This window comes from Danio rerio, chromosome 13, assembly GCF_049306965.1.
Source record: "Danio rerio strain Tuebingen ecotype United States chromosome 13, GRCz12tu, whole genome shotgun sequence".
Classification (NCBI taxonomy): Eukaryota; Metazoa; Chordata; class Actinopteri; order Cypriniformes; family Danionidae; genus Danio; species Danio rerio.
Window position 1 is genome coordinate 46498839 of NC_133188.1, and position 25381 is coordinate 46524219.

A 25381-nucleotide genomic window follows, 5' to 3' on the forward strand; every position below is an offset into this window, starting at 1 on the left:
AACACACTGCAGTTGAAAGAGGCTGGGGAGTCCCTGCTGTATTTGAGGTTTTTAATACTATTAGATATGCCTCTCTCCCTCTCCATCTCATGCATTCTTTTTCTTACTTCATTCTTCATATTTGATATTCTTCTCGGCCTTTTTCTGAGCCTCAAATGTTATATTTGAATGCCAAATTCTTTCTCAGATCAACACTTTTTGAAAATCAACTCATCAGATACAGAAACTCACATGATTAGTCTGATTAATATAACCAACAAAATAAGTGATCCATTTTTGGTGATCCGACATAAAAGTGGTTTGTTTTTAAGGTGCGTGAGGGCAGCAGCGTGTGTGAAAGTGTAAAAGGACGTTATCAGGTCAAGGCAAGGCAGCAAGTTAGAATTCACTGTCCACATCTATCTTCATTCCTTCTTATGATTCCTCTTTTCTTTCTAATCCTCTTTTCTCTCTCTTTTATCTTTGTCCTTTATACCTCTCATGCTTTCTCTCTCGCCAATAGTTTATCTGAATCTTTTCTAATCCCTTCTTTTCAAAGGATGGATATCTCCTGTTTTATTGAAAGAGATAAAGACTGAGAGCTTGCTGGAGTACAACTTCTCCCTCTTTCAGGAAGGATTTGGTTAACAGTTTTGGAATAGGAAGTGTCTTTTTCCTTACTTTTTTTGTCTTTTCTTTGTGGCCTCGGAATTCTGGGAGTAATGCAGTGACTTACACCTTTATGTTGATGCCATGTTGACTTTCCTCTTTCACGTCAGAGAGAATGCTGCTGTTGGAACCCTAATGGGTAAAGATTTCTGGTTTTATACATTTCCATTGATTTTTTAAAAATTTTTTTAGGGGGGTTTCACCTGTTATTGGGACAGGATAGTGGAGGGCAGACAGGAAAACATTCGGATCAAAGAGAGGGGAGAGATCAGCATAAGACTTTGAGCTGGGAATCGAACTCTGGTCCCTGTGAGCACAATGGTGCTATATGTCAGCACAGTTAATCACTATTGGCGTTGACACTTCCATTGATTTTTAGTCATTAAAACAGTTTATGTCAACTGAGGTTGCAAACTGGTATTTTCTTATTATATTTATTGTTGAACAAGTAGTTTGACCATTTATCGACCGTTTGTTTTTCATAGTAATTTCACCCATCTGTTAAACAATTGCATTGCAGAATAAGGTTATTATAAGTAAATTATGTACATAAACATATAATAATGCAATACATATTCTAATGCTAATTAATAATGCAATGTGACATCGTGGCTCAATGTTTAGCATTGTCTTTTTACAGCAAGAAGGTTGCTGGTTCGAGTCCCGGCTGAGTCAGTTGGCATTTCTGTGTGGAGTTTGCATGTTCTCCCGGGTTTCCTCTAGGTGCTCCGATTTCCCCAACAGTTGAAAGACATTCGCTGTAGGTGAATTGAATAAACTCAATTTGCCGTCGTCTATGAGAGTGAATGAGATGGATGTTTCCACAAGTCTCCATGTAGTTGCATTTGCTGTTGAATTTAGTCTTGAATTTTCAGATGTAAATGTACTGTATGGATAGACAGCTTTTCAGGTATACAGCAGGTATGGTTGATTTGTCCTTTCCTAAAATAAATGAATGAATAAATAAATAAATAAACTCAAAATCAGTTGATAAAAATGTGAAATGTTGGTTTTATAAAGAAAATGAAACCTAAAATGTAAACTACGTCTTTTTCACATTATTCACATATTAGTGTTACCATAATGCAGTAAATACATACATATATAAATACCTTCATTCTTGCATGCATACATTAACAGATGCATATATGAATAAAATAATAATATTTAAAAAAATTAATAAATATTAAAAATGTTATTTAAAGTGCATTATTAGATATTAGAACCAGAAAAAAAGGTAATTAAGGTGGTATACTATTACATTTTTAATATTAAATATTTTTTTAATTAAATAATACACTGTAAAAATGATTTTTGGTGCTTGTAGATAAAGATAGCATAATCCAAGTATATTTTACAAATAAATCCTATTTTGTCTTTTTACTTTAAAATGTCACGTTACATTCAATAAGCTACTAAATCTTTCTTTTTAATTTATTGTGCTTCAAATACAATATTAAAATCAAATGGACATGCCCAAGTAATATTCACTCAGTGTTTTCTCAGTATTTTTATATTGTAATGTAATGTGTATTTATATAACGCATTTATCGTGTATGTCCATACACCCAAAGCACTTCACAATCATGAGGGGAGTCTCTCCACACCACCAAGAGCCAGTTCTGTGGATTGGGATGATTGGGAAGCTATAATGGATAGACGCTGATGCAGGGCATTTGGCCAGGACACCAGGGTTACACCCCTACTCTTTACGAGAAGTGCCATGGGATTTTTTTAATGACCAAACAGAGTCAGGACCTTAGTTTAATGTCTCATCGGAAAGATGGCGCTCACTGATAGTATATTGTCCCCTTCACTAAACTAAAGCGTTAGGTCCCACACGGATCACGGATTGAGTGCCCCCTGCTGGCTTCACTAACACCACTTCCAACAGCAACTTAGTTTTCCCATGTGGTCTCCCATCCAGGTACAGACCAGACTCAGCCCTGTTTAGCTTCAGTGAATACCCAGTCTTGGGCTGTAGGGTGACATGGCTGTGGTATTGCTCTTTTGTTGACTGATGATGGTGCATAAATACTGGGGAGCACCTGAAAATGCTCCTCCTGCATAATAATGTGTGTGTGTGTGTTTTCTGATAGTGACTGACTGCATCATATCTCTCTGACAGCAGGGGTTTGATCATCTCCGACGTGTGTCACTTACTGACACACACAAGAGCTGTCACTCATCATCTCAAATATGCTTAACCGCTGCATTAAATACTGCTCATCATGCAAGTTGTTTCTTAAGTCAACATCACAAGTACGTGGTATAATTTTAATAACATGTATCATTACTTTCTCTCTTTCTGCGTGTGTGTGTGTGTGTGTGTGTGTGTATGTGTGTGTGGGTACAGAACACTCCAGTAGGGACGTCAGTGTTCATGGTGAATGCGACAGACCCAGATCAAGGAGTCGGAGGCAGCGTCTTGTTCTCCTTCCAGCCTCCCTCTCAGTTCTTCTCTATTGACGGAGCCAGAGGAATCGTCACTGTGACCAGAGCGCTGGACTATGAGACAACTATTGCATATCAGCTCACCGTTAATGCCACGGTCAGAAAACACACTGAACAGCTTCATTGTTAGGATTTATTGTGTCCGCTTGTTATGTCTGTGTCCAAGCTGCTACTCGGTTTAATTGAGAAAATATTTGTTTATGACCTTTTTAGTCATATCGCACATTAAAATAAGATCATGGTGTACACAAAAGTCTCTGGATTTTGCTGCATCACAGACACCAATATTTGAACAATTTTTAAAATAATGAAACTGTATGGCTATTTTAGTATGCCCAAATTTTTAGTATCTGAAATGTTTCAGCATACCAAAATGTTTTTAGTATGGTTTGTATTTTTACTGAAGTGAGGTGCTAATCAAAAGAGAAGGTAACAATAAAAGGTCTTTACACCATACCAATCAAGCAATACAACTGTTTATTGCTGGTACATACAGCTGATATCAATTATAATAATATGAACAACGATATCCATAAACCATATTTAATAATGAGTAATAAAAATGCCTAAAAGGTCTATAACGTAGAAGACAGATTAGGAATGAATAATACAATTTCAAGCAAGAATTATTTACAACCTCAGAGATGTGCCATCATCTTTCTCTATAAAGACGGTCGAGCCCGTTGCAGTCATATTGTAAGACCAACACATATGTTAGAGAATGCTGGGCGATGCATGCTTGTCCCATGGCTGAGCTTCCAATGTTACTGCAAGAAGTTCTTACCTTTATTGTCAAAATTTGGGTGCTGGTCCCGCTAGTTGAGAGAGTAGAGGGAGTTGATCAGGGTCCTCCCTCTTTTAACTGGCTGCACATTATTTCTAATTGCACAGCAAAAATCAGAGGTTCTGAACTATCAGCATGACTGGACTCAATGTCCTAACTCCCCCTTCTAGTTACCTGGGGTGCGTTTCGGAAAACCATCGTTAGCCAACTAAGGTCGCAAGTTCTGTCGTTACAAACATAGGTAATTGATTTGGCCTTTCCCAAATCCGTCGTTCCAATTAACATTCGAAATTGCGCTGCGAACTGGTACACTTGCAACTACACCTCTGGACTCTGGACCTGTAGTTAGAAACGTAGTTCCTGGTTGTGTTCTATTCCCAGTTATCCCCCCTATGCCATATTCATTTAGAACATTCTAACATTTAAACTTGGAATGATAAAAAAAAGCATTAAAGTCATCTCTCTTAGGTGTAATTTGCTTTCAAAGTATTTTTACAGTTCAGTTTTAGCGATCTGCATGTTTACAGTTGCGCTCACTTTCAAAGTGCACTTTGAAAACATTTGTGTCATTTTTAACACAGCTCGGGCTCATGATGAAAGCTATATAGGTGACCTGTTATTTAAAAGCAGAATTTATGTTATGTCTCCAAAACCTGTGAGAACAAAAATATAGCATACGTTAATGCTTTTAATCTATAGTAGGTTATTTATTAGGTATCTGTACTGTATATGACATGGGCCTGTTGGTTAGACCAGTTCTTTTCTAAAAAATAGTCTTTTCAAAAAATAAATAAACAATATCCTACTTAATAATAATAATAGTAATAATAATAATAATAATAATAATAATAATAATAATAATAATAATAATAATAATAATAGTAATAATAATAAAAAAATAATAATAATAATACTCATCATCATCATCATCATCATCATCCTCATCGTTATTATTATTATTATTATTAGTATGGACATAAACGATAAGTAGGATTTTTTTCATTTCCTAATAAATATTACATTTAATTTCTTAATAAATAGCCTCATTATTTATTTACAGTATATGATTTATATATGATATTAGAATACGTGTTAGCATTTGTAAGTGATTTTATGTTAATTTAGAATAAAATATGTGATGTTCTCAATAATATTTGTTATTGTTAAAGGAAACACTGGTCCTATATGTGCCACTGACAATTAATATGGAAAACGAGTGAATGTTTTTTTGCAAAACTAAAATTGGATTTTATTTTTATGCGTTTGCATGTAAAACAATATAATTTGCACGAAGAAATTCTGGGGTTATTCTCTAAAAAAGTTGTTACCACCCCATTTAGAGAATCATTGTTGGCGTTTAACGTTATAACTAACGTGGTTCAAATGATGGATCTGTGACTGAGAAACTAGGGGTTTTGGGAAAACGATGCATCATACTATGATAGTTCAGCCGTGAGTTATGCCGTTGTTTAGAAAACGCACCCCTGATCATTTGTTGAGTGCATCAAAGTATGATTATCTGGAGTCAATATTATACCCCTGACCCTAAGTCATGAAATCCCTCTCCTTGTCATGTGGAAATTTGTGTACATCAGAACCTAATCAGTATTGTACCCCTGACCCCTTTATTTATCATGTTTCTTTGTTGAGCATAACCAAAAAAAAAAAAAAAAAACATCTCTTACACTGGCTATCTGATATTAGGCTTGGCTATATATATTGTGATCATGATTTTTGAAAGTATTATAGCGCTCTGTAAACGTTTCTTAATAGCATTTGTTAAGCCTCCCTATACAGTTTGATAGAGCATTTGGATCTGGAAGCTGCTTCTTGTGACGTCAGACTTACCAAGCGGATAATTGTTGTTTTAAAGCAGCTTTACAAAAGGTGCACATTATTGCATTACAATAAAATTCAGAAAAGATATGTTTATTAATTACCATAACTTTATTAACTTAATTAGTAACTAATAGGTTTTAACAGTTAAAGTTATTATTTATAAATATAGTTAACCTGCAATTATATAGTATATAGGTGATGTCTATGTGTATGTTCAATGAAGTGTATTAAGTGTATGCATCAAATAAAAATGTGTTTGGTTTCCTCTGTAACAGGACCAGGATAAACGGCGTCCTCTCTCTAGTCTGGCTAATTTGGCGATTACCATCACTGATATTCAAGACATGGACCCCATCTTCACCAACCTCCCCTACAGCACTAATATAATGGAGGATGCACCACCCGTTAGTACACATGCATGCTTTTTTTTGCTTGCATAGTCTTATGTAGATGGATGAATGTTAATGAGTTAATATAATAATGTTATAATAATGTTAATAACCCTACTTGATAGTCACTTCAGTAGTATTTAGATTCTATATTTATTATAAAGTGGGGAATATATATTGAGAACACGTCACCATTTATCTCAGAAAACATATTTGTAAAGGTGCCATCGACTTGAAATTTTCCCCGAATGTTAGTAACATCCAAAGAAATCCATAGATGCATAGAAATCAAAACTAATTAGTTTACAAATTAAGTTATGTGTAATAAAATTAAATGAATCAAGGAAAGGTATTGAACACATGAAGAAAGGGAGGTGTAGAAAGGCAGTGAAAGCATAGACAGCAGTAGAAATCTCTCAGTATTTCTTCAGCAATCCTCTGCCCTTTGTCAGTGTAAATGAATATTAGCTGCTACAGTCCAACATCTACATTAGCAGATAATAACATAAAACCAGCTTGACATTTCTGCAAGACAATGATCCAAAAACACAGGCAAGGAAATTCTCAAATGTTTTCAGAGAAAGAAAATCAAGCTGCAGAATGGCCCAGCCAATCACCTGACATGAATGCAATAGAAAATACTAATTAAAGATCAGATTTGATAGACGAGACCCACAGAACCATCAAGATTTTTACACTTCGTTGAAGTCTGTGAGAAACTCACACATGAGCAATTCATGTGACTTCATTCTCCACACAAGAGGCATCTTTAAGCTGCCATCACCAAAAAAAGCCTTTTATATAAAGTGGTAAATACTTTTCAGTAGTTCAGCATTTTCTCCTTGTCACTTCATTGTCATTACACTTTAATAATTTTTCAGATATTTTTGTTTTATTTTATTTTTATGTTTGTATTGTTTGGGTTTTTACCAAAATCTGGTTCAATTTCCATGTCAACAGCTCCTTTAGAAATATTAAGCGCAGGCAAAAAAAAAAAAAAAAAAAAAATCATGACGTGTTCAAAACTTATTTTCCCTGCTGTATATGTAATAAACTTTAATATATTCTCTTTTTAGTTTACTCATTCTAATGAATAGATTTATATGACAGTTTAAAATGCTTTACATATGATTAATATATGCATCATCCACTTTTTCCCATAATCATTTACCGAGGGATTATTGTCATGACACATAAGGACAGATTTATGTCAAAATTTTAATTAAAACTTTAATCTGTTTTTAATTGACATTTTCTCAATTGTAAACATGGACACATACTGTGGATTTTTTTTTTCTACTTTGATTTATCCAACTGCCTTGACAAAACCTAGTGAGCTGCCTGAGTAGACAGCATATTTGGGGCCCATGAGCATGTTAGATATGTTGTAATTTTATATGATATTAGGAGAGTCAATCCAGCCCCCTCAAAAAACAAACAAACAAACAAACAAACAAACAAACAAACAAACAAACAAACAAACAAACAAACAAACAAACAAACAAACAAACAAACAAACAAACAAACCTTAAATACAAACATTAGGGGGAAATGTAAAGTACAGTGAATATTTGCTTAAGCCACAGTTCCTGTGTATGAAAGAGACAGAGAGAAAGCGATAGAGACAGTTTGGCTGACAAAGTGTGATATTATTTGTGTTGTGTAATTAGACTATAATTATAAGAAAAGCAACCATTAAACCTGTGAACTCTCGCTGGAATATTCCTGTAATTACAGCGATAGGTTTATGCTGTGACCTGAGATTCATCACAGGCTCCTTGTACCTGTGTCAGTTTACTCACTGCTCAAACACGCTGCTCATTGTGTTTCATGTGTGGAATTAAAAGTGGATGCAACTGAATTGAACCTGTTTTTTTACATCAGACCGTACGTCAGAAATCGTTTGTTTCCTAATAGGATTCGCTTATATTGAACTGCTGTATTGATTTTTTTACGGCTGTGCAACAGTTTAATAATCAAAAAGTTAATATGAGGCATCTTTAGACACAATATTGCCAGTTACAGTGTGTGTGAGTGTGTTTTTTTTTTGCTTCATTATGAAATAGTTTCACATGAAACCAAAGAAATCAACTACAATATATTTTACAAATGTAAGATATCAGCTACAATATATTTTACAAATGTATGATATCAGCTACAATATACTTTACAAATGTATGATGTCAGCTACAGTATATTTTACAAATCTATTATGTCAGCTACAGTATATTTTACAAATGTATGATGTCAGCTACAGTATATTTTACAAATCTATTATGTCAGCTACAGTATCTTTTACAAATCTATTATGTCAGCTACAGTATATTTTACAAATCTATTATGTCAGTTACAGTATATTTTACAAATGTATGATGTCAGCTACAGTATATTTTACAAATCTATTATGTCAGCTACAGTATCTTTTACAAATCTATTATGTCAGCTACAGTATATTTTACAAATCTATTATGTCAGCTACAGTATCTTTTACAAATCTATTATGTCAGCTACAGTATATTTTACAAATGTATGATGTCAGCTACAGTATATTTTACAAATCTATTATGTCAGCTACAGTATCTTTTACAAATCTATTATGTCAGCTACAGTATATTTTACAAATCTATTATGTCAGCTACAGTATATTTTACAAATCTATTATGTCAGCTACAGTATATTTTACAAATCTATTATGTCAGCTACAGTATATTTTACAAATGTATGATGTCAGCTACAGTATATTTTACAAATGTATGATGTCAGCTACAGTATATTTTACAAATCTATTATGTCAGCTACAGTATATTTTACAAATGTATGATGTCAGCTACAGTATATTTTACAAATCTATTATGTCAGCTACAGTATATTTTACAAATGTAAGATATCAGCTACAGTATATTTTACAAATCTATTATATCAGCTACAGTATATTTTACAAATCTATTATGTCAGCTACAGTATATTTTACAAATGTATGAATATCAGCTACAGTATATTTTACAAATCTATTATTTCAGCTACAGTATATTTTACAAATGTATGATATCAGCTACAGTATATTTTACAAATGTATGATATCAGCTACAGTATATTTTACAAATCTATCATATCAGCTACAGTATATTTTACAAATCTATTATGTCAACTACAGTATATTTTACAAATCTATTATGTCAGCTACAGTATCTTTTACAAATCTATTGTCAGCTACAGTATATTTTACAAATGTGTGATGTCAGCTACAGTATATTTTACAAATCTATTATGTCAGCTACAGTATATTTCACAAATCTATGATGTCAGCTACAGTATATTTTACAAATGTATGATGTCAGCTACAGTATATTTTACAAATGTATGATGTCAGCTACAGTATATTTTACAAATGTATGATGTCAGCTACAGTATATTTTACAAATGTATGATATCAGCTACAGTATATTTTACAAATCTATTATGTCAGCTACAGTATATTTTACAAATGTAAGATATCAGCTACAGTATATTTTACAAATCTATGATGTCAGCTACAGTATATTTTACAAATGTATGATTTCAGCTACAGTATATTTTACAAATCTATCATATCAGCTACAGTATATTTTACAAATCTATTATGTCAGCTACAGTATATTTTACAAATCTATTATGTCAGCTACAGTATATTTTACAAATGTATGATATCAGCTACAGTATATTTTACAAATGTATGATATCAGCTACAGTATATTTTACAAATCTATTATGTCAGCTACAGTATATTTTACAAATCTATGATGTCAGCTACAGTATATTTTACAAATGTATGATGTCAGCTACAGTATATTTTACAAATCTATGATGTCAGCTACAGTATCTTTTACAAATCTATTATGTCAGCTACAGTATATTTTACAAATGTGTGATGTCAGCTGCAGTATATTTTACAAATGTAAGATATCAGTTACAGTATATTTTACAAATCTATTATGTCAGCTACAGTATATTTTACAAATGTATGATGTCAGCTACAGTATATTTTACAAATCTATTATGTCAGCTACACAGTATCTTTTACAAATCTATTATGTCAGCTACAGTATATTTTACAAATCTATTATGTCAGCTACACAGTATCTTTTACAAATCTATTATGTCAGCTACAGTATATTTTACAAATGTGTGATGTCAGCTGCAGTATATTTTACAAATGTAAGATATCAGTTACAGTATATTTTACAAATCTATGATGTCAGCTACAGTATATTTTACAAATGTATGATGTCAGTTACAGTATATTTTACAAATCTATTATATCAGCTACAGTATATTTAAACACGTTTTAAGTCTATTTGGCCTTCCGTTCACACTGAAAGACCGCTTTAGGCAACAGAAACAGCTATTTGTCAATGGTCTCAGTGTTTTTGCGTTGCAGTGTTGACTAAGCCTGTTGAAAATGATGATGCATTTTTAGTCATGTGACCAATTCAGCTAAAATAGTGGATGGCATTTTACAGCAGTTGTTTTGGATGCTCTCTACTTGGACAGCATTATTAAAGATACATGTCAGCTTATTCATTACATTCTCCAGATTTTTTTTTCATCGCTTCAAAGGGATGTTTACTCTGAGTCGGGTTTTGGCATATTTCCAGTCTATATTCTTGCTCGCTTCTGCAACTTTATACTCTTTATTGCTTGTATCAACAACTCCTCCTCACTGTTGGTTCATTTAAAAAACTCCATACTATTCCACAATATATGGCTGTGACGATTCAAAAAGCCAGAATATAAATAAACATTAAGCAAAATGGTGCTGGTCAAAGCATCTTACGTCTTAACACGTGCACAGAACACTATTTGACAAAAATCTTGTCGCCTATCCAAGTTTTAGGAACAACTAGTTGATCATTTGGTATCAGAAATGGCTTATATGAAAGGCAAAGGCCTCTAGATTATGCTTATTTTACCAAAATAAAATATGATCATGCCTTGATTTTTAATTATTTAATTAGGACAGTAAGGTCTGACTTTGCTTTGACAAAAGTCTCATCACTGAACAGAAATAATGTCCAGTATAGAATATAGTCATGGTGCCGTGGAAAAAGAATAAATATTTTGTATGACTGCATCCATACATCTCTCAAATAACTTAATGATAAAGTCATCTGGAATGGCCAAAAAAGTGTATATGCAGGACTCCAGAGTTCATCAAGATTCTTTGGATTCATCCGCAATGCCTTCTCCATCATCTTACCCCAGACATGCTCAATAATGTTCATGTCTGATGACTAGGCTGGCCCATCCTTGAAGACATTGACCCTCTTTGCTTTCAGGAACTTTGATGTGGAGGCTGAAATATGAGCACCGCTATCCTGCTGAAGATTTTGTCCTCTCCTGTAGTTTGTAATGTAATGGGCAGCACAAATGTCCTGATACCTCAGGCTGTTAATGTTGCCATCCACTCTGCAGATCTCTCGCACATTTACATACTGAATATAACCCCAAACCAGGATTATTCCTTCAGCAAACTTGACTAATTTCTGTGAGAATCTTGGGACCATGTGGATTCCATTAGGTCTGCTGCAGTATTTGTGATGATTGGGATGATGATTGGGATGCAGTGTATGTTTTATGCAGCGGATGCCATTCCACCTGCAGCCTGTCACTGGGAATCACCCATACACTCTCATTTACACACATACACCACGCACATAGATATATACATTAGATGTCGCCTGGCCTATTGTTGTCTATTGGACGGAATGCGTCAATAGCGCCGCCATCTTGCTACAGGGTAGCGCTCCTTTGAAATGAATGCGGGACCAAGGTACAGTGGAGGACTGTGGCCATCTAAAGCCAGAGATATACACATATACACATATATCTATGATCGGGAGTTTTCCTGGATGTTATTATGTTTTTTTTTTTTTTTCTAATTACGAAAATTATAATTTTACATCACTTTTCTACATTGATGGATCAGTGATCGCACGGGCATTCCTGACAAAAAGCTTGTGTTTGTGTTTGTGTTGTCATATTTCTTTTGCATTGTTTGCTGAGTTTATTCAACAAAACTAGCATAAGCCGAGTGTTTAGTGCGAGTTGGAGCTGCTTTGCCGTATGGTGAATGCAGTAAGTGGCTGTATGATCATCAATAACGTTACCTGATTAGCACAAAGGTTCAGAACAAAACTTAATATTACCTATGAAATGTTCTGCCTTTGTGCTTTGTTTTCTTTGTTTGCTCGTGAATACACCCGTAGACAGCGCTAAAGTCCCGCATCTTCACGTAATAACACTGTCTTGACTAGTGCGGTTGAATGACATTTGTCCTCAGAGCACTGTACAAATGTGGCGGCGCTATTGACGAATGCTTAGGGTCCCTATGCGATATCTGGTGTATATATCTATGCACCACGCACATAACCCTAACTCTAGCACATGTCTTTGGATTTGTGAGGGAAACTGGAGCACCGGGTGGAGACCCATGCAAACACAGGGAGAACATGCAAGCTCCACACAGAAATGCTAACCGACCCAGCTGAGGCTCGAACCAGTGACCTTATTGCTATGAAGCGACAGAGCTACCCACTGCACCACCGTGCTGCCTCTAATATGCAAAATACGTAACTCCACAGCAGGATTTCAAAACCTCAAAGGAAAAGTGATGCCAACTCTGCCTCAGAATTACAGAAATACAATTTTAAAATGTTCCTTTACATAGTTGTAGTTGTTCATTCACAGTGTGCTTGTAGATTTTACCAGTAATACTGACAGTAAAACTATAAAATTTACAAGCACAACCTTAAACACAGCATGAAACCTTAAAGTCAGGATGAAAAACTGAGTCTCATCACCTTCATCTCTTCTTTTCCTGTCCCATATTTTCTCTCAGCATCCCTTAATCTCTCTGTCCATTTGTGCATGCATATTAACTGATGAGCATGTCAGAAGCGAAGCGTTGTGACACGGATCTATCAATCGTCTCTGCAAGGTCAGGAATAAGTAGACAGTGATGACTTCAGACCAGCCGTCTTGTCTAAATGAGCCGGTCAGCATCCAGTTCCAAGTGGACACGATTGATTGTGGCATTTCATTTCTTATTTCCTAAAGTCCTGCATCAGTGCAGAAAAAGTTGCGAAAACACCATTTAAAAAAAGACAAGGGGCTTTTGTGATGGGAATTAGACACTCTAAACACGTGCGCCCTCAATAGCGGAGCACGTCACACTAGCATGTTCATATAAAACGATGTTGACACGTACACTTAGCCACATGCAGGGAGCTTAAAGCTTATCTTCCCTCACACACAAACACACATACAAGGGTTCGGTGTGTGTTTGATGGGCCTCGGGCTAAGTGACTGAGTGTGTGTGGAGAGCTCTCAAGGCTACTGACATTTACACGCAAACAGATATCAAACACGCTGCGCTGTCACGGGTCATCTGTCAAAACACAACTCTTAACCCTCGCTCCGGCTCTCACTCCAACTCAGGTGCACCTGGATGGAGATCTGTTAGCTCTCCCTCTTATCTCAAGAGCTTTTACATGTCAAATACACGTTAAAAGTAACAATTTACTTCCTCAAACATATTTGATCATCTTCATGTTGTCCCATGCCACTTTGATTTAGATTTATCTCACAGTGTCACTCAGAAATAAGAGTTTTATTTCTTATTCTAAATAATACACCACCTTTCAGGGGTCAGACGTTTCTTATGCTCACCGAGACAATATTTATTTAATAAAATATACGATAAAATGTTTAATAAATAAATTGTGAAATGTAATTGCTGTTAAAAATAATATAGTTATACTTTTTAATGCAGTTTTTATATTTTTATTCAGTTTTTTCCTTTTAATTAAGTTTTTTTTGTAAAGATATTTTCTTGTTATTCAGATCAGTGCTAGGTGAAGATACAGTTGAAGTCAGAATTACTAGCCCCTCTTTGATTTTTATTTTCTTTTTTAAATATTTTCGAAATGATGTTTAACAGAGCAGAAAAAATTTCCTAAGGAAGTCTGATAATATTTTTTCTTCTGGAGAAAGTCTTATTTGCTTTGATTCGACTAGAATGAAAGCAGTTTTTAATTTTTCAAAAAACATTTTAAGGTCAATATTATTAGCTCCTATGAGCAATTTTTTTTAATAGTCCACAGATCAAACCATTGTTATATAATTGCTTGCCTAATTACCCTAACCTGCCTAGTTAGTCTAATTAACCCAGTTAAGCCTGTGTGTATGTATATATATATATATATATATATATATATATATATATATATATATATATATACACACATCACATACATACATACACACACTCTCAGAAATAAAGGTACACAAGCTGTCACTGAGGTTGTACACATTTGTACTTAAAGGATCCATTTTGGTACCTCACAAGTATATATTAGTACCTTAAAATTTACGTGGAACACTTTTTTAATTTTTAGGTACTAATATGTGCCCTTGAGGTATTAATATGGACCGGTTTCCCCCACAGTCTAAAGACATGCGGTACAGGTGAATTGGGTTGGCTAAATTGTTCTTAGTGTATGACAAAACAGGTAATTTGGCTCACATTTTAAGATGACAAGGCTAAACGACACGAAATGCCATAAGTCTACAGAGATTCCCCAATATTTCACTGTTGTAATCGGGATATCAAAGTAATTAACCCTGAAAAAACCAAAGCAATGCAAATACTAGCAGATTACTATGAAATAAATACAACATTACAACATACACAAGAGAGAGATTGACTTAGAAAGTCACTTACCTGTTCTATAATGATTTGTTCAGCTGTGGTTTGAAATTAAAATGGTAGTTTTTCTCCTTAAGGCTTATTATATGGTCTCTGTCGCCATCTTGTGGTGGAGCGTCAACCAACTTTGCTCAGCTCAGTATGACAGGCTGATGGATAACTAGTTAAAACTGCATAGTTGCAATCTAAACTACTTACTTGCCTAAAAAAAGCCCCAAAAGTACATTATGTTGTCCAACAGCTGCAATATTTGTCAAACTGTAGTGAGTTTATTGATCTGCTGTCACTTTATGTGGGCGGAGTAATACAGAAGGGTGAAGAGGCTGTATAAGTGCTGTTAATGGAGAATATCGCATGGCTATCAGCCAATCTGATTGGAGAAAAGGACAGATTGTTATAAATAAATAAATAAATACATATATTTGAGTTTATTGAACTTTTGATTTGTGTACAATACAATTTTAGCTTTGATTTAGTATTTTTGTTGTATTTGTTGGTGTTTTTGAACACTGTTGTACACTATTGAGGAGTACAATTGCAAAAAAAAAAATTATTTATGGAAATTATTAAAACTTTTTAGTCATTTTCAGAAATCATGTTTTTGCATTGAATATTGAAGGTACAGTTGCAAAAAATAAATTTTGGTTATCTTATTTTCCCAAATAAACTCTTCACATATTATTTTGATACATCACGATAGTACTTTTGGATATCCCGTGTACCAGCACCATGCACTTGCAGTATGGGCTGGTCAGTCAAATCCCATGATTCAAACACAGCTCTGCGGTTCATACCGTGGAAAGTACATCTGCCAAATGGAGCAAAGTTTGACAACAACCTAAAGCGGCGAGAAAAACAATGTTTTGCAGGAAAAGTGGGGAGTTTTTGCAGCGCTGTTTGGCGTTTTTCTTTTGTCAGGGTGACATTTAAAGGCTTTTTAGGGGCAAACACAATTTGGCTGTCAAGCGCTCGATCTGAAATGGTGCAAGAGAAGAGACACGGATGGAGGGAAGAGGGAAGAGTGGAGCAGAAGGTGCAGGGGGGAATGTTTAAGGATGAGAGGACAGGAAAGAGAAAAAGAGAGACGTGTGCATGATTGAACATTCCACTTGTGCGGACGGCAAGAGAATAGCCGACAAATTACTTCAGCCACACTTCATCCCTCGCTCCTCGCTTTTGTCATCCGTTTCTCTCGCGCTCCTCCTTCACGTTCTTGCGCTAAACGTGCTGTAATTGATTGTGTGCTGTAATAGCAGAAGAGTGTTGGCAGAAATGAAGCATAAACAGCTCTCAGACGCTATTAGCTGGATCAATGACAGACGCTCTCTCGGTTTTCTCTTTAAGCATCTGCACCGTTCCTCATTCAGGATCAAAGCATCGTCGAATTCTGAATATTTCTCAGTTTGATGTTTTTCATGTCTCATTTGATCGGTTCGGTTTTGAAGCTGAAGTCTGTATCGACCCTCCTATCTTTAGCAGTTGCACACTGAGAAATACAATACAATGCCCCCCCTCACCCCCCACCCCAAAGTATTTGAACACTTAAAAGGTATGATTGTAATAGACAATGAAAAAGCAAATCACATTTATTGGTAACACTTTATAATAACTACATACCATGAGTCATTCATTAAACTTTAGCAAATGGTGAAATCATTATTTGTTTGGCATTAACTCTGCAGTACATTAAAAGACGATAGCAGTTATCAACAGCTTACTAGCATCTGTTGATGTAAAGTTAATACTTAACAGATAAAGAATTAACTATTGCTAATGCTTAATAAATGATTCATAGTGTGTAGTCATTATAAAGTGTTACCCATTTATTTTAACCCGTGTGTACTGTTCAAATTTACTACCCTTTCGTTTTGTTGGTGGCTGTCTTTTCCCCATTGACATCAATTATAACCACATATTTGGTTGCAAACCCATGACTCTTAAAAAGCAAGGATTTTTGATTGTTGTTTGTTTTCCCTCTTTGGAAGAGGTAAAACTTGTATTTTTTACTGCTGACAATCAAGAATGCTTGATTAGTTAGTGTCATGGCTTTGCGATTAAAACATGCCCTTATAATGGAAGTCAATGGGGCAAAAAGAGCCACCAACATAACTTAAGGGTGGTCAATTTGCCCAGTGTATTGTTAAGATTTTTAAAATTTCCAAAACATTTTCCCAAAATATGGGTCAAAATAATATTTGTCACCAAAAAATACATTCCATTTGCTGAAACACATAGACTGATGTGGCCAAATTAAGACTCAAAATCACTTTAGTGGATGAAAACATCCCCAACGGTACACAAGGGTTAATGGGTTAGTTCACTCCAAAATTTTAATTTTTGTAATAATTACTCAACCTCATCCCATTACAATCTACTGAGACCACGTGAACTGTTCAAATTGACTATCTTTTCATAACGTTGGTGGCTGTTTTTGCCCCATTGACTTTATAACCACAATATGACCATTATAACCACATTTTTTGACTGCACAGCCATGGCACTTAATATTCATGCGTTCTTGATTGTTGTTGGTTTTCCATGTTGGTAAGAGGTCAAATTTGTAATTTTTACTGCTGACAATCAAGATTGCATGATTAGTTGGTGTCATGGCTGTGCAATCAAAAAATGTCATTATAATGTTAGTCAATTGGGCTAAAAACAGGCACTAACATTACGAAAGGGTGGTCAATTTGCTCATAGTGTATTGTTGAGTTGTTTTTTTTTTAAATCCAAAGCATTTTTCCCAAATATGTGTCAAAATAGGATTTGTTTTCAAAAATCATTCCATTTGCTGATCAGAGAAAGTTGTGGCCAAAGACTCAAAATCACTCTAGAGTGAACGAAACATACCCAACAGTACATACTGTAAGGGTTAATGGGTTAGTTCACCCTAAAATTTTAATTTTGGTAATAATTATTCACCCTCGTGCCTTTACAGTGTACTGAGACCTTTGTTTATATTCAGAACACAGATTAAGATATTTTAGAGCTCTCTCATCCTCCATTGACAGAAATGGACCTAAGATGTTCAAAGTCCAGAAAAGGATCCAAAAACTTTGTCAAAATATTTCATGTGACTTCAGTGCTTCAACTGTAATCATAAGAAGCTCCAAAAAAAAAAGCCATGACCATGACCTGACCCATCCTCAAAGAGAAGACATTTTCAGAGTTTTTTTTTTTGTGTGTATTATACATAGTATATTTATTTGTATAGTATCATTTAGCTTTGTTTGATTACAGTTTTGTGCCTTTTCTGATTTCCTTTGAATATCTGAGGACTATTACTGTCTATAGAGGGGTTGGAGAGTTCTCAGATTTATTTTAAAATGTCTTCATTTGTGTTCTAAAGATGAACGAATGTCTGGAATGACATGAGGGCAAGTTATTAATAACCTAAAGTTCAGTTTTGGGTAAACTTACCATTTAAAGTACGACAAGACAAGCACATTTTTCATTTTGTAAAGTAATAAAAATTAAAAATTTAATAATTTGTAGACTTTTTATACTTGCCCACAATGTCTTTTTTTCAGACTGGCTTTATCCTCTTTTGACAAATATCTTGTCTTTGTGTGTCTGTAGGGTTATGAAGTCCGTAAGATCAGAGCGATTGATCAGGACTTGGGTCGACCACGTGGAATTGGATATACAATCATATCAGGTTAGTAACATTTCTTTTGGCTGGAAATGAATAGGACAAGCTCATATATTCGCATCAAACTTTTAAATATTATATATTGTTTCACAATTTATACATGTTTGACAGGGTAAGTTATCAGGATATTAGATGATGATGATAATAATAATATTCTTTTCATACACCAAAATGCAGTTGAAGTCAGAATTATTAGCCCTCCTGAATTATTAGCACCCTTCAATATTTTTCCCCAATTTCTGTTTAACGGAAATTAGTTTTTTCTTGACATTAGTTCTTAGCATAGCAGTTCTTGACATTAACACCCGTCAACCGGCCAAATGCAGATAGATTTCAGCTGTGGCAGGTTAGCGAGTCACTCCTACTTGCCACTTTGGCTGGTTGAAGATAATTTTTAAATTGTAGTTTTTTTAAAAAGCTGAGTTAAACAATAAGGACTGCTTAATGAGGGCCCAGAACGATAGATGATAATATTAACTGTAAACATGAGTAAAAGAAAGCAGGCTAATCCAAAAAAACGATACTTGTGCACCCACAGTCCTGCTTCTGTCTAGAGCTCCAGGTTTTTTAAAGGTCTTTTTGTAAGCAGCAGGTTGCTTTCGATTTAACCTTTCATGTAATTATCCTTTCATTATCGCACACGGTAGTTTTTTTTTGCCTGCTTTCTTTTGCTTACAGTTATTTTGGGCTAAGAAATATTTATTCATTTATAATTATTTATTAATTTGTTTGTTTATTTGGTGTGGCTAGAGAAAAAATTGGTAAATCCTTAGTGTTCATCCTTGTAAAGTCATGTGAAATAAAAACTAATGCAATGCGACTATGAAACCACAACCCATTTGGTCATGCTGATTGAGCAAGCTCATAACCAACAACACACAAAAAATGAATGAAATGGCATGAATGAAATGGCATGTGGACAACAAAAAATCTAAATCAAGTCATTTTAGCATGCCATAGTTAAATGTATGCATATAAAATAGATTTTCCCAACAACATAATTGTGGCTAGACAAAATGGCAAGTGGCTAGTAATGTTGGAAAACCACTAGCCACAGTGGCTTTTGACCAAAAAGGTTAATGTCAAAGCCTTATTATTAGGTGAGTCATTGTATAACGATGGTTTGTACTTTAGACAATTGAAAGAATACTGCTTAAAAGGGCTATTAATACTGACCTTAAAATGATTTTAAACAATTACAAACTTTTTTTCTAGCCAAAATAAAACAAATAAGACTTTTCCAAGAAGGAAAAATATAATAGGAAATACTGTAAAAAATTCCTTGCTCTGTTAAGCATCGTTTGGGAAATATTTGAAAAAGAGGGCTAATAATTTTGACTTCAGCTGTATATATTTAACATTTGTCATTAAGTTTTCAATGTTTTTAGTTTGCCTGGTTAAATCTATGTGAATATATGTTGTTGCATTACATTATCTTGAATGATAACTTGTAAAATCCATAAATATTCAAATATGCATGAATGTAAAGTGAACCCAGAGCAGATTTGTCATTTCAAAAGGAAATCGCACCGTGAATCTAAAGCTGCACAGAAAGTGACAAATATAAAATTGTGCAGTATTGGCTTCAGATTGTCTTGTTTGAATGCCAATATGTAATTAGCTCTGAAATCGTGGAGCAATCAACAGTGATCTTCAATAACACTAATCATTCACATATGCAGTGCTTGTAGTATGATTTGTCTATTGAGTATAGCATGAAGTTTTCCTGCTCCAGCCTGAAGGACAGTGGCCTATATGTGTCACATTAGTGCTGCTGTGGTGTAAGTCTCTTTGGATGTGGGATAAAGTGTGTGTGTCTGACTGAAAGCCTTTGTCGGTTTAGTCCATACATGAGCTTAACACAGCAGGACAAACCTTCCCACAGCGCAACAAACACTCACTTGCTGTGCCTGTGTACATGTGTGTGTATGGCCTCCTCCGTAGATCGCTTTCATTGCTATCTGCATGAGGCAGATGGAGAGAGGAGACCAACTGAATGAAGGATGAGAGACAGAGAGGGAGAGGGGAACACTCATGTTTTTATAATACAATTCTGATGTACATTGAGAACATTCAGGTTTGTGTTGAATGAGGTTTGTAGGACTAATCTAACTGCAGAAAATGAGGCTGTATAATAATATAGTAAAAATTGTTCTGCTTTATTATTGAGTCAGACTTATTATTAGGCATGGGTGGGCTACAGTCTTCACCCTTTACATTTGTTTTATTATATGCCAATCAGAAGCTGCATTTCCACTATTAAGCAAATTCTTACATTCATTTATTCATTTTCCTTCAGTTTAGTCTCTATTTCAGAGGTTGCCACAGTGGAATGAACCGCCAACTACTCCAGCATATGTTTTATGCAGCGGATGCTCTTCCAGCCGCAACCCAGTATTAAGAAACATCTATACACACACACTCACAAACACACTTATACATTACGACCAATTTAGTTAATTCAACTCATCTATAATGCATGTGTTTGGACTGTATGGGGAACTGGAGTAATAGGAGGAAACCCTTGCAAACACGGGGAGAACATGCAAACTCCACACAGAAATGCCAACTGCCCCAGACGGGGCTCGAACCAGCAACCTTGTTCAAATTTAAAATGAGCTAAACACAACTCTTGAGTCATTTTGGAGGGGGCGACAACTATGATACACCCTACACCCACCCTACAGTCTTACTACATACACCATAAACCCTACTCCCTACAATTCTTTATCATACTCTGTACACCACGGGTCTCAAACTGCCGGCCCGCGGGCTATTTGTGGCCTCCCTCCTCCTCTCTCCGACCCGCAACTGATGTCAAAAGTAAAAAAAGATTCGGCCCCCCAAAACATGTCATTTTCAATCTCTATCCTTGTTGTGTAGTCGCATATATCCACTTGTGATTTTGACCCCCTACCTACTGGACATTTAAAGTACTGCACTATGTGTTTGGGTTACTTTCGGTTTCTCTCAGCATGCGGTCGAGAGTAATGCACATGCAGATTATTTCTGCAGCTGATTTAAATGTTGAAATATATGTCCGTAAGTGCTGTATTTTTACTAAAGCTCTATTTTTGAGAATATTCAAGGGTCGTTTGATTATTATCAGTTTTATACCACCTGTATTGTGTTGTACAAAAGCATCTCCATGGCTTATGATGTGACACGTTATGCTGGTGGTGTAAATATGATCATTTTGCTAATATTCGATTCAAATAGTCTCATCTAATAGATTTTCTTCATATGCATATTAAGATTTGTATAAAAATGTGCATTAAAAAAATACCGCTGGCTAAATTGAACATGTTAAAGTAAAAGTGCGGCCCTCCTATGAATTGTCAGTCACTGATATTACCCCCAGCCAATTTGAGTTTGAGACCCCTGTCGTACACCATACAACTTTTTAAAACCTTCTATACAACAACCCTACTCTACCACCCTACACAATTCCACCCTACACCATATGCCCAACTGCATACCTTACATACCACGTACTACACCTTACTCTATACTCCCTACTACCTTAATTGTTTTATGTTCAGTCCATTTAAACCTAAAATTTAAACTAATACGTTAATTAATTCCTTAATTTTGTTCAATATTTAATGTTGTTAAATATTGATGTTTTCTGACATTTATAGAATAAAACAAATATAAAAATTTTACTCAGACCCACATCTAATAAACCATCTGAATGCAGAGAAATTCAGACCTTAATGCTTTTTTTGATTAGACAGTTTTGTAGAAACACAACCAGACATGGACCAAAAGTTAGATTTATCTAATTGGTCCCTCTTTACATTAAGTGGCCTTAAAGGTGCAGTAGATGATTGTCTCTAGAAACATTTTTTGTTGTTTTGGTTGAAAGTCTCTTCACATTCCAAATGTAATGATTAAAGTAAATGATCTAAATATATTTATATGTACAGGTGAAGTCAGAATTATTAGCCCCCCTGTTTATTTTTGTTTTACGAAGAGATTTTTTTTAACACATTTTTAAACATAATTGTTTTAATAACTTATTTCTGATAAGTGATTTATTTTATCTTTGCCATGATGACATAATATACAGTACATAATATTTGACTAGATATTTTTCAAGACACTTCTATACAGCTTGAAGCGACATTTAAAGGCTTAACTAGGTAGCTTAACTAAGCAGGTTAGGGTAATAAGGCAAGTTATTGTATAACGATGGTTTGTTCCGCTGACTATCGAAAAACATTTAGTTTAAAGGAGCTAATTTTGATCGTAAAATGGTTTGTAAAAAAAAAAAAAAACTGCTTTTATTCTAGCGGAAATAAAACAAATCAGACTTTCTCCAGAAGAAAAAATATTATCAAACTGTGAAAATTTCCTGTTAAACACAATTTAGTAAATATTTAAAAAAAGAAAGAAAAAATACAAAGGGGGCTAATAATTCTGATTTCAACTAAATTTGTATAAGACAAAAAAAATTCATCCAATTAAAATTGTCGGGCCAACAATTCCCATAATTCTGATAAGTAGCCCAAACTGTCTGTCAAGAAATGCAGGTTTGTACATCTGCACACCCGTTTACACAGATCCGCCGTTTGTGTATGCACATGCACCGCACGTTTATATGGACACTAGTGAAGGACAGCGTCAAAAACAAATGCTCAATCAAAACTTTCTAAAATCCTGAATCAATATTGTAGTTACTTTTGCATGCTGGAGGAAGGATGCCACCATGGCTGAAGTATTTCTTTTAGACAGGTAATGTTCTGTTTTAAAACTCTTTTAGTTACACAAAGCTGAAGTAGATTGTGTTGTTTTTACGAATGGGTTATATGCACAGAAGTGTTGTTCAGCCACTGAAATCTTCCAGCGAATGATTGATGTGATTATTTTCAGTTTCGTAAGGTCCTTTTACAGCATCGATAATGTAGATTTATATTCAGTTTAACAACAAAACATCAGTAAATAGCACTATTCCGCCTAGTCTGAGGTGAAGATGGTTTTATATTCACATTGGTTCATTTTTGAACAAAGACAACCTGTGACGCGCTCACTATATTGTTTACCGCAACTCTGAATATTTAGTCTGTAATAGTATGTAAGTATGGCTTTGTAATAAGTGAATTCCTGCACACTGCAGGCCAACCAATAAGCATACAGAAGTTGCTTTAGGACAAAGCGTGCGAACGAGTGAGACCAACGATCCTTGCATAAAATTTAACACGCTAAGACACGTTTTTCTTGATACACAACTACTATTAAATTGATATTCAATTATTACTATAAAAATACTATTTACTTGCATCAAAATATAAATACAATGTGCTGCTGTGTTCATGATGTATAGCAGAACACTGCTGGTGCTCTTGAGTTGGGATATGAGTAAGGTTAGTGGCCAGTTTGGTGGTATGGGTAGGTTTAAGGGTGGGTTAAGGTGTAAGAGATGGTCAACACTTACTTTTAGGTGTTAAATCAATCATGAGTAAAATATAAAAACATGTATTTACAATAAGTACATTGTAACAAATGATTACTTTCGGTGTAAGTACATATTAGTTAAGGACATTTAATATAAAGTGGGACCTACTATAATTCTGTATATTGTTTAGATATAATAAAATATATTTGTGTAAGTCATATATAATTGTATTAATTGTGTGTTTTTTTTTATTTCCTAAAATATTGTTTAGTGAATTACTGATATATGTCTGGTTGGGGTTTGGTATGCAGCCAAAATCTATAAATCAAGGTGGCAGATGGCAAATAACAATGCTGTTATGCCATTTGGGCGTAATATTTACTCAAGTTTACCAAATAAAAATGTGTCTTCTGTCGTTTAGACTTACAAGCATATGGATGGTTTTCAGGTAATGGCAGTAATCACAAAATAGCCTCTTAGAATAACTGTTGAGCAGGGAGGCTTGAGGACATTATTTCTGAGAATCAATACATCAGCAGAGCAGCCCTCCAAAATCACAGCCCAAACTGCATATTATTCCCCTTTTTTAGAGGAGAACCGGGAAGTGGACAGATGAATATTCTGAAGAAATCTGATAGCTTTGGCATTAAATTGCAGAGCGTTAATGCACAGATTCGTATGGACAAGAGGATTGTGTCAATTTCCTCCGAGCGGTTCAAGTCTAATGGTCTAATCAATAGGACAGGGATCCGTGATGTAGGTTAAACATTCCCGCTGGCTAGCGAAGCACTGCTATTTCCCGAACCTGATTCCATACTCCGTAATCATAAGAGCTATTGCACGGGCCCTGACCCTAGATCAGCGGAATATCCCTAGTTATCATTCATAATGGTAATTGCTCTATTAGAATTCATATTGCACGCTCTCTCAAAGCCGTTGTGTGTGAATCTAAAGGGGGCAATCAAAGAAGCGCGGGGAAATGGGCAGAGAGAGAGGCAAAGGAAAGACTTTGCTCTGTTCAGGAGTCTCAGGTCGAGTTCAAGATCATATGAAATGTGCAATTTCTTCTCTGTGTTAACACATGAGTTATGCGTCATTCAGAATTTAATTACTTGTACCTTTTAAACTGCAATTCAGTAGCTGAATTTGAAATGAAAAAAGGATTGGATTGCAATTTAGATTTTAACAGCGTTGAACTGAAATTGAAATAACTGACATTTTTGAATGGGTGGATTGGATGGTTGTAAATAAAGGAATTTGCATTGTTTGTAAACATTCATGATGCGCATGCAGGGAGGTGGCAGAAAAAAACGGGAGCACTAGCATTTACAGTGAGGGAATGACATCAGATGCGGTACAGAGTTTGTTGATGTCTTAGAAATAAGTTATATTGATTACATATTATAAATATTATTTACATAATGCTTTCATCGTATTATAACAGCTTGTCACTCAATGATAAGCACAGTGA

General features: G+C 34.9%; 1 protein-coding gene across 3 annotated transcripts in view; it reads left to right on the forward strand.

Moving 5' to 3' along the window:
* The window catches only part of cdh23 (cadherin-related 23), a 473177-nt gene that overhangs the window by 154935 nt on the left and 292861 nt on the right, over positions 1-25381 (forward strand). For all 3 annotated transcript variants that reach the window (XM_073919489.1, XM_073919491.1, NM_214809.1), the window contains 3 exon segments: positions 3005-3199; positions 6001-6129; positions 18440-18518. In XM_073919489.1, the coding sequence (XP_073775590.1) occupies positions 3005-3199; positions 6001-6129; positions 18440-18518 (403 nt within the window).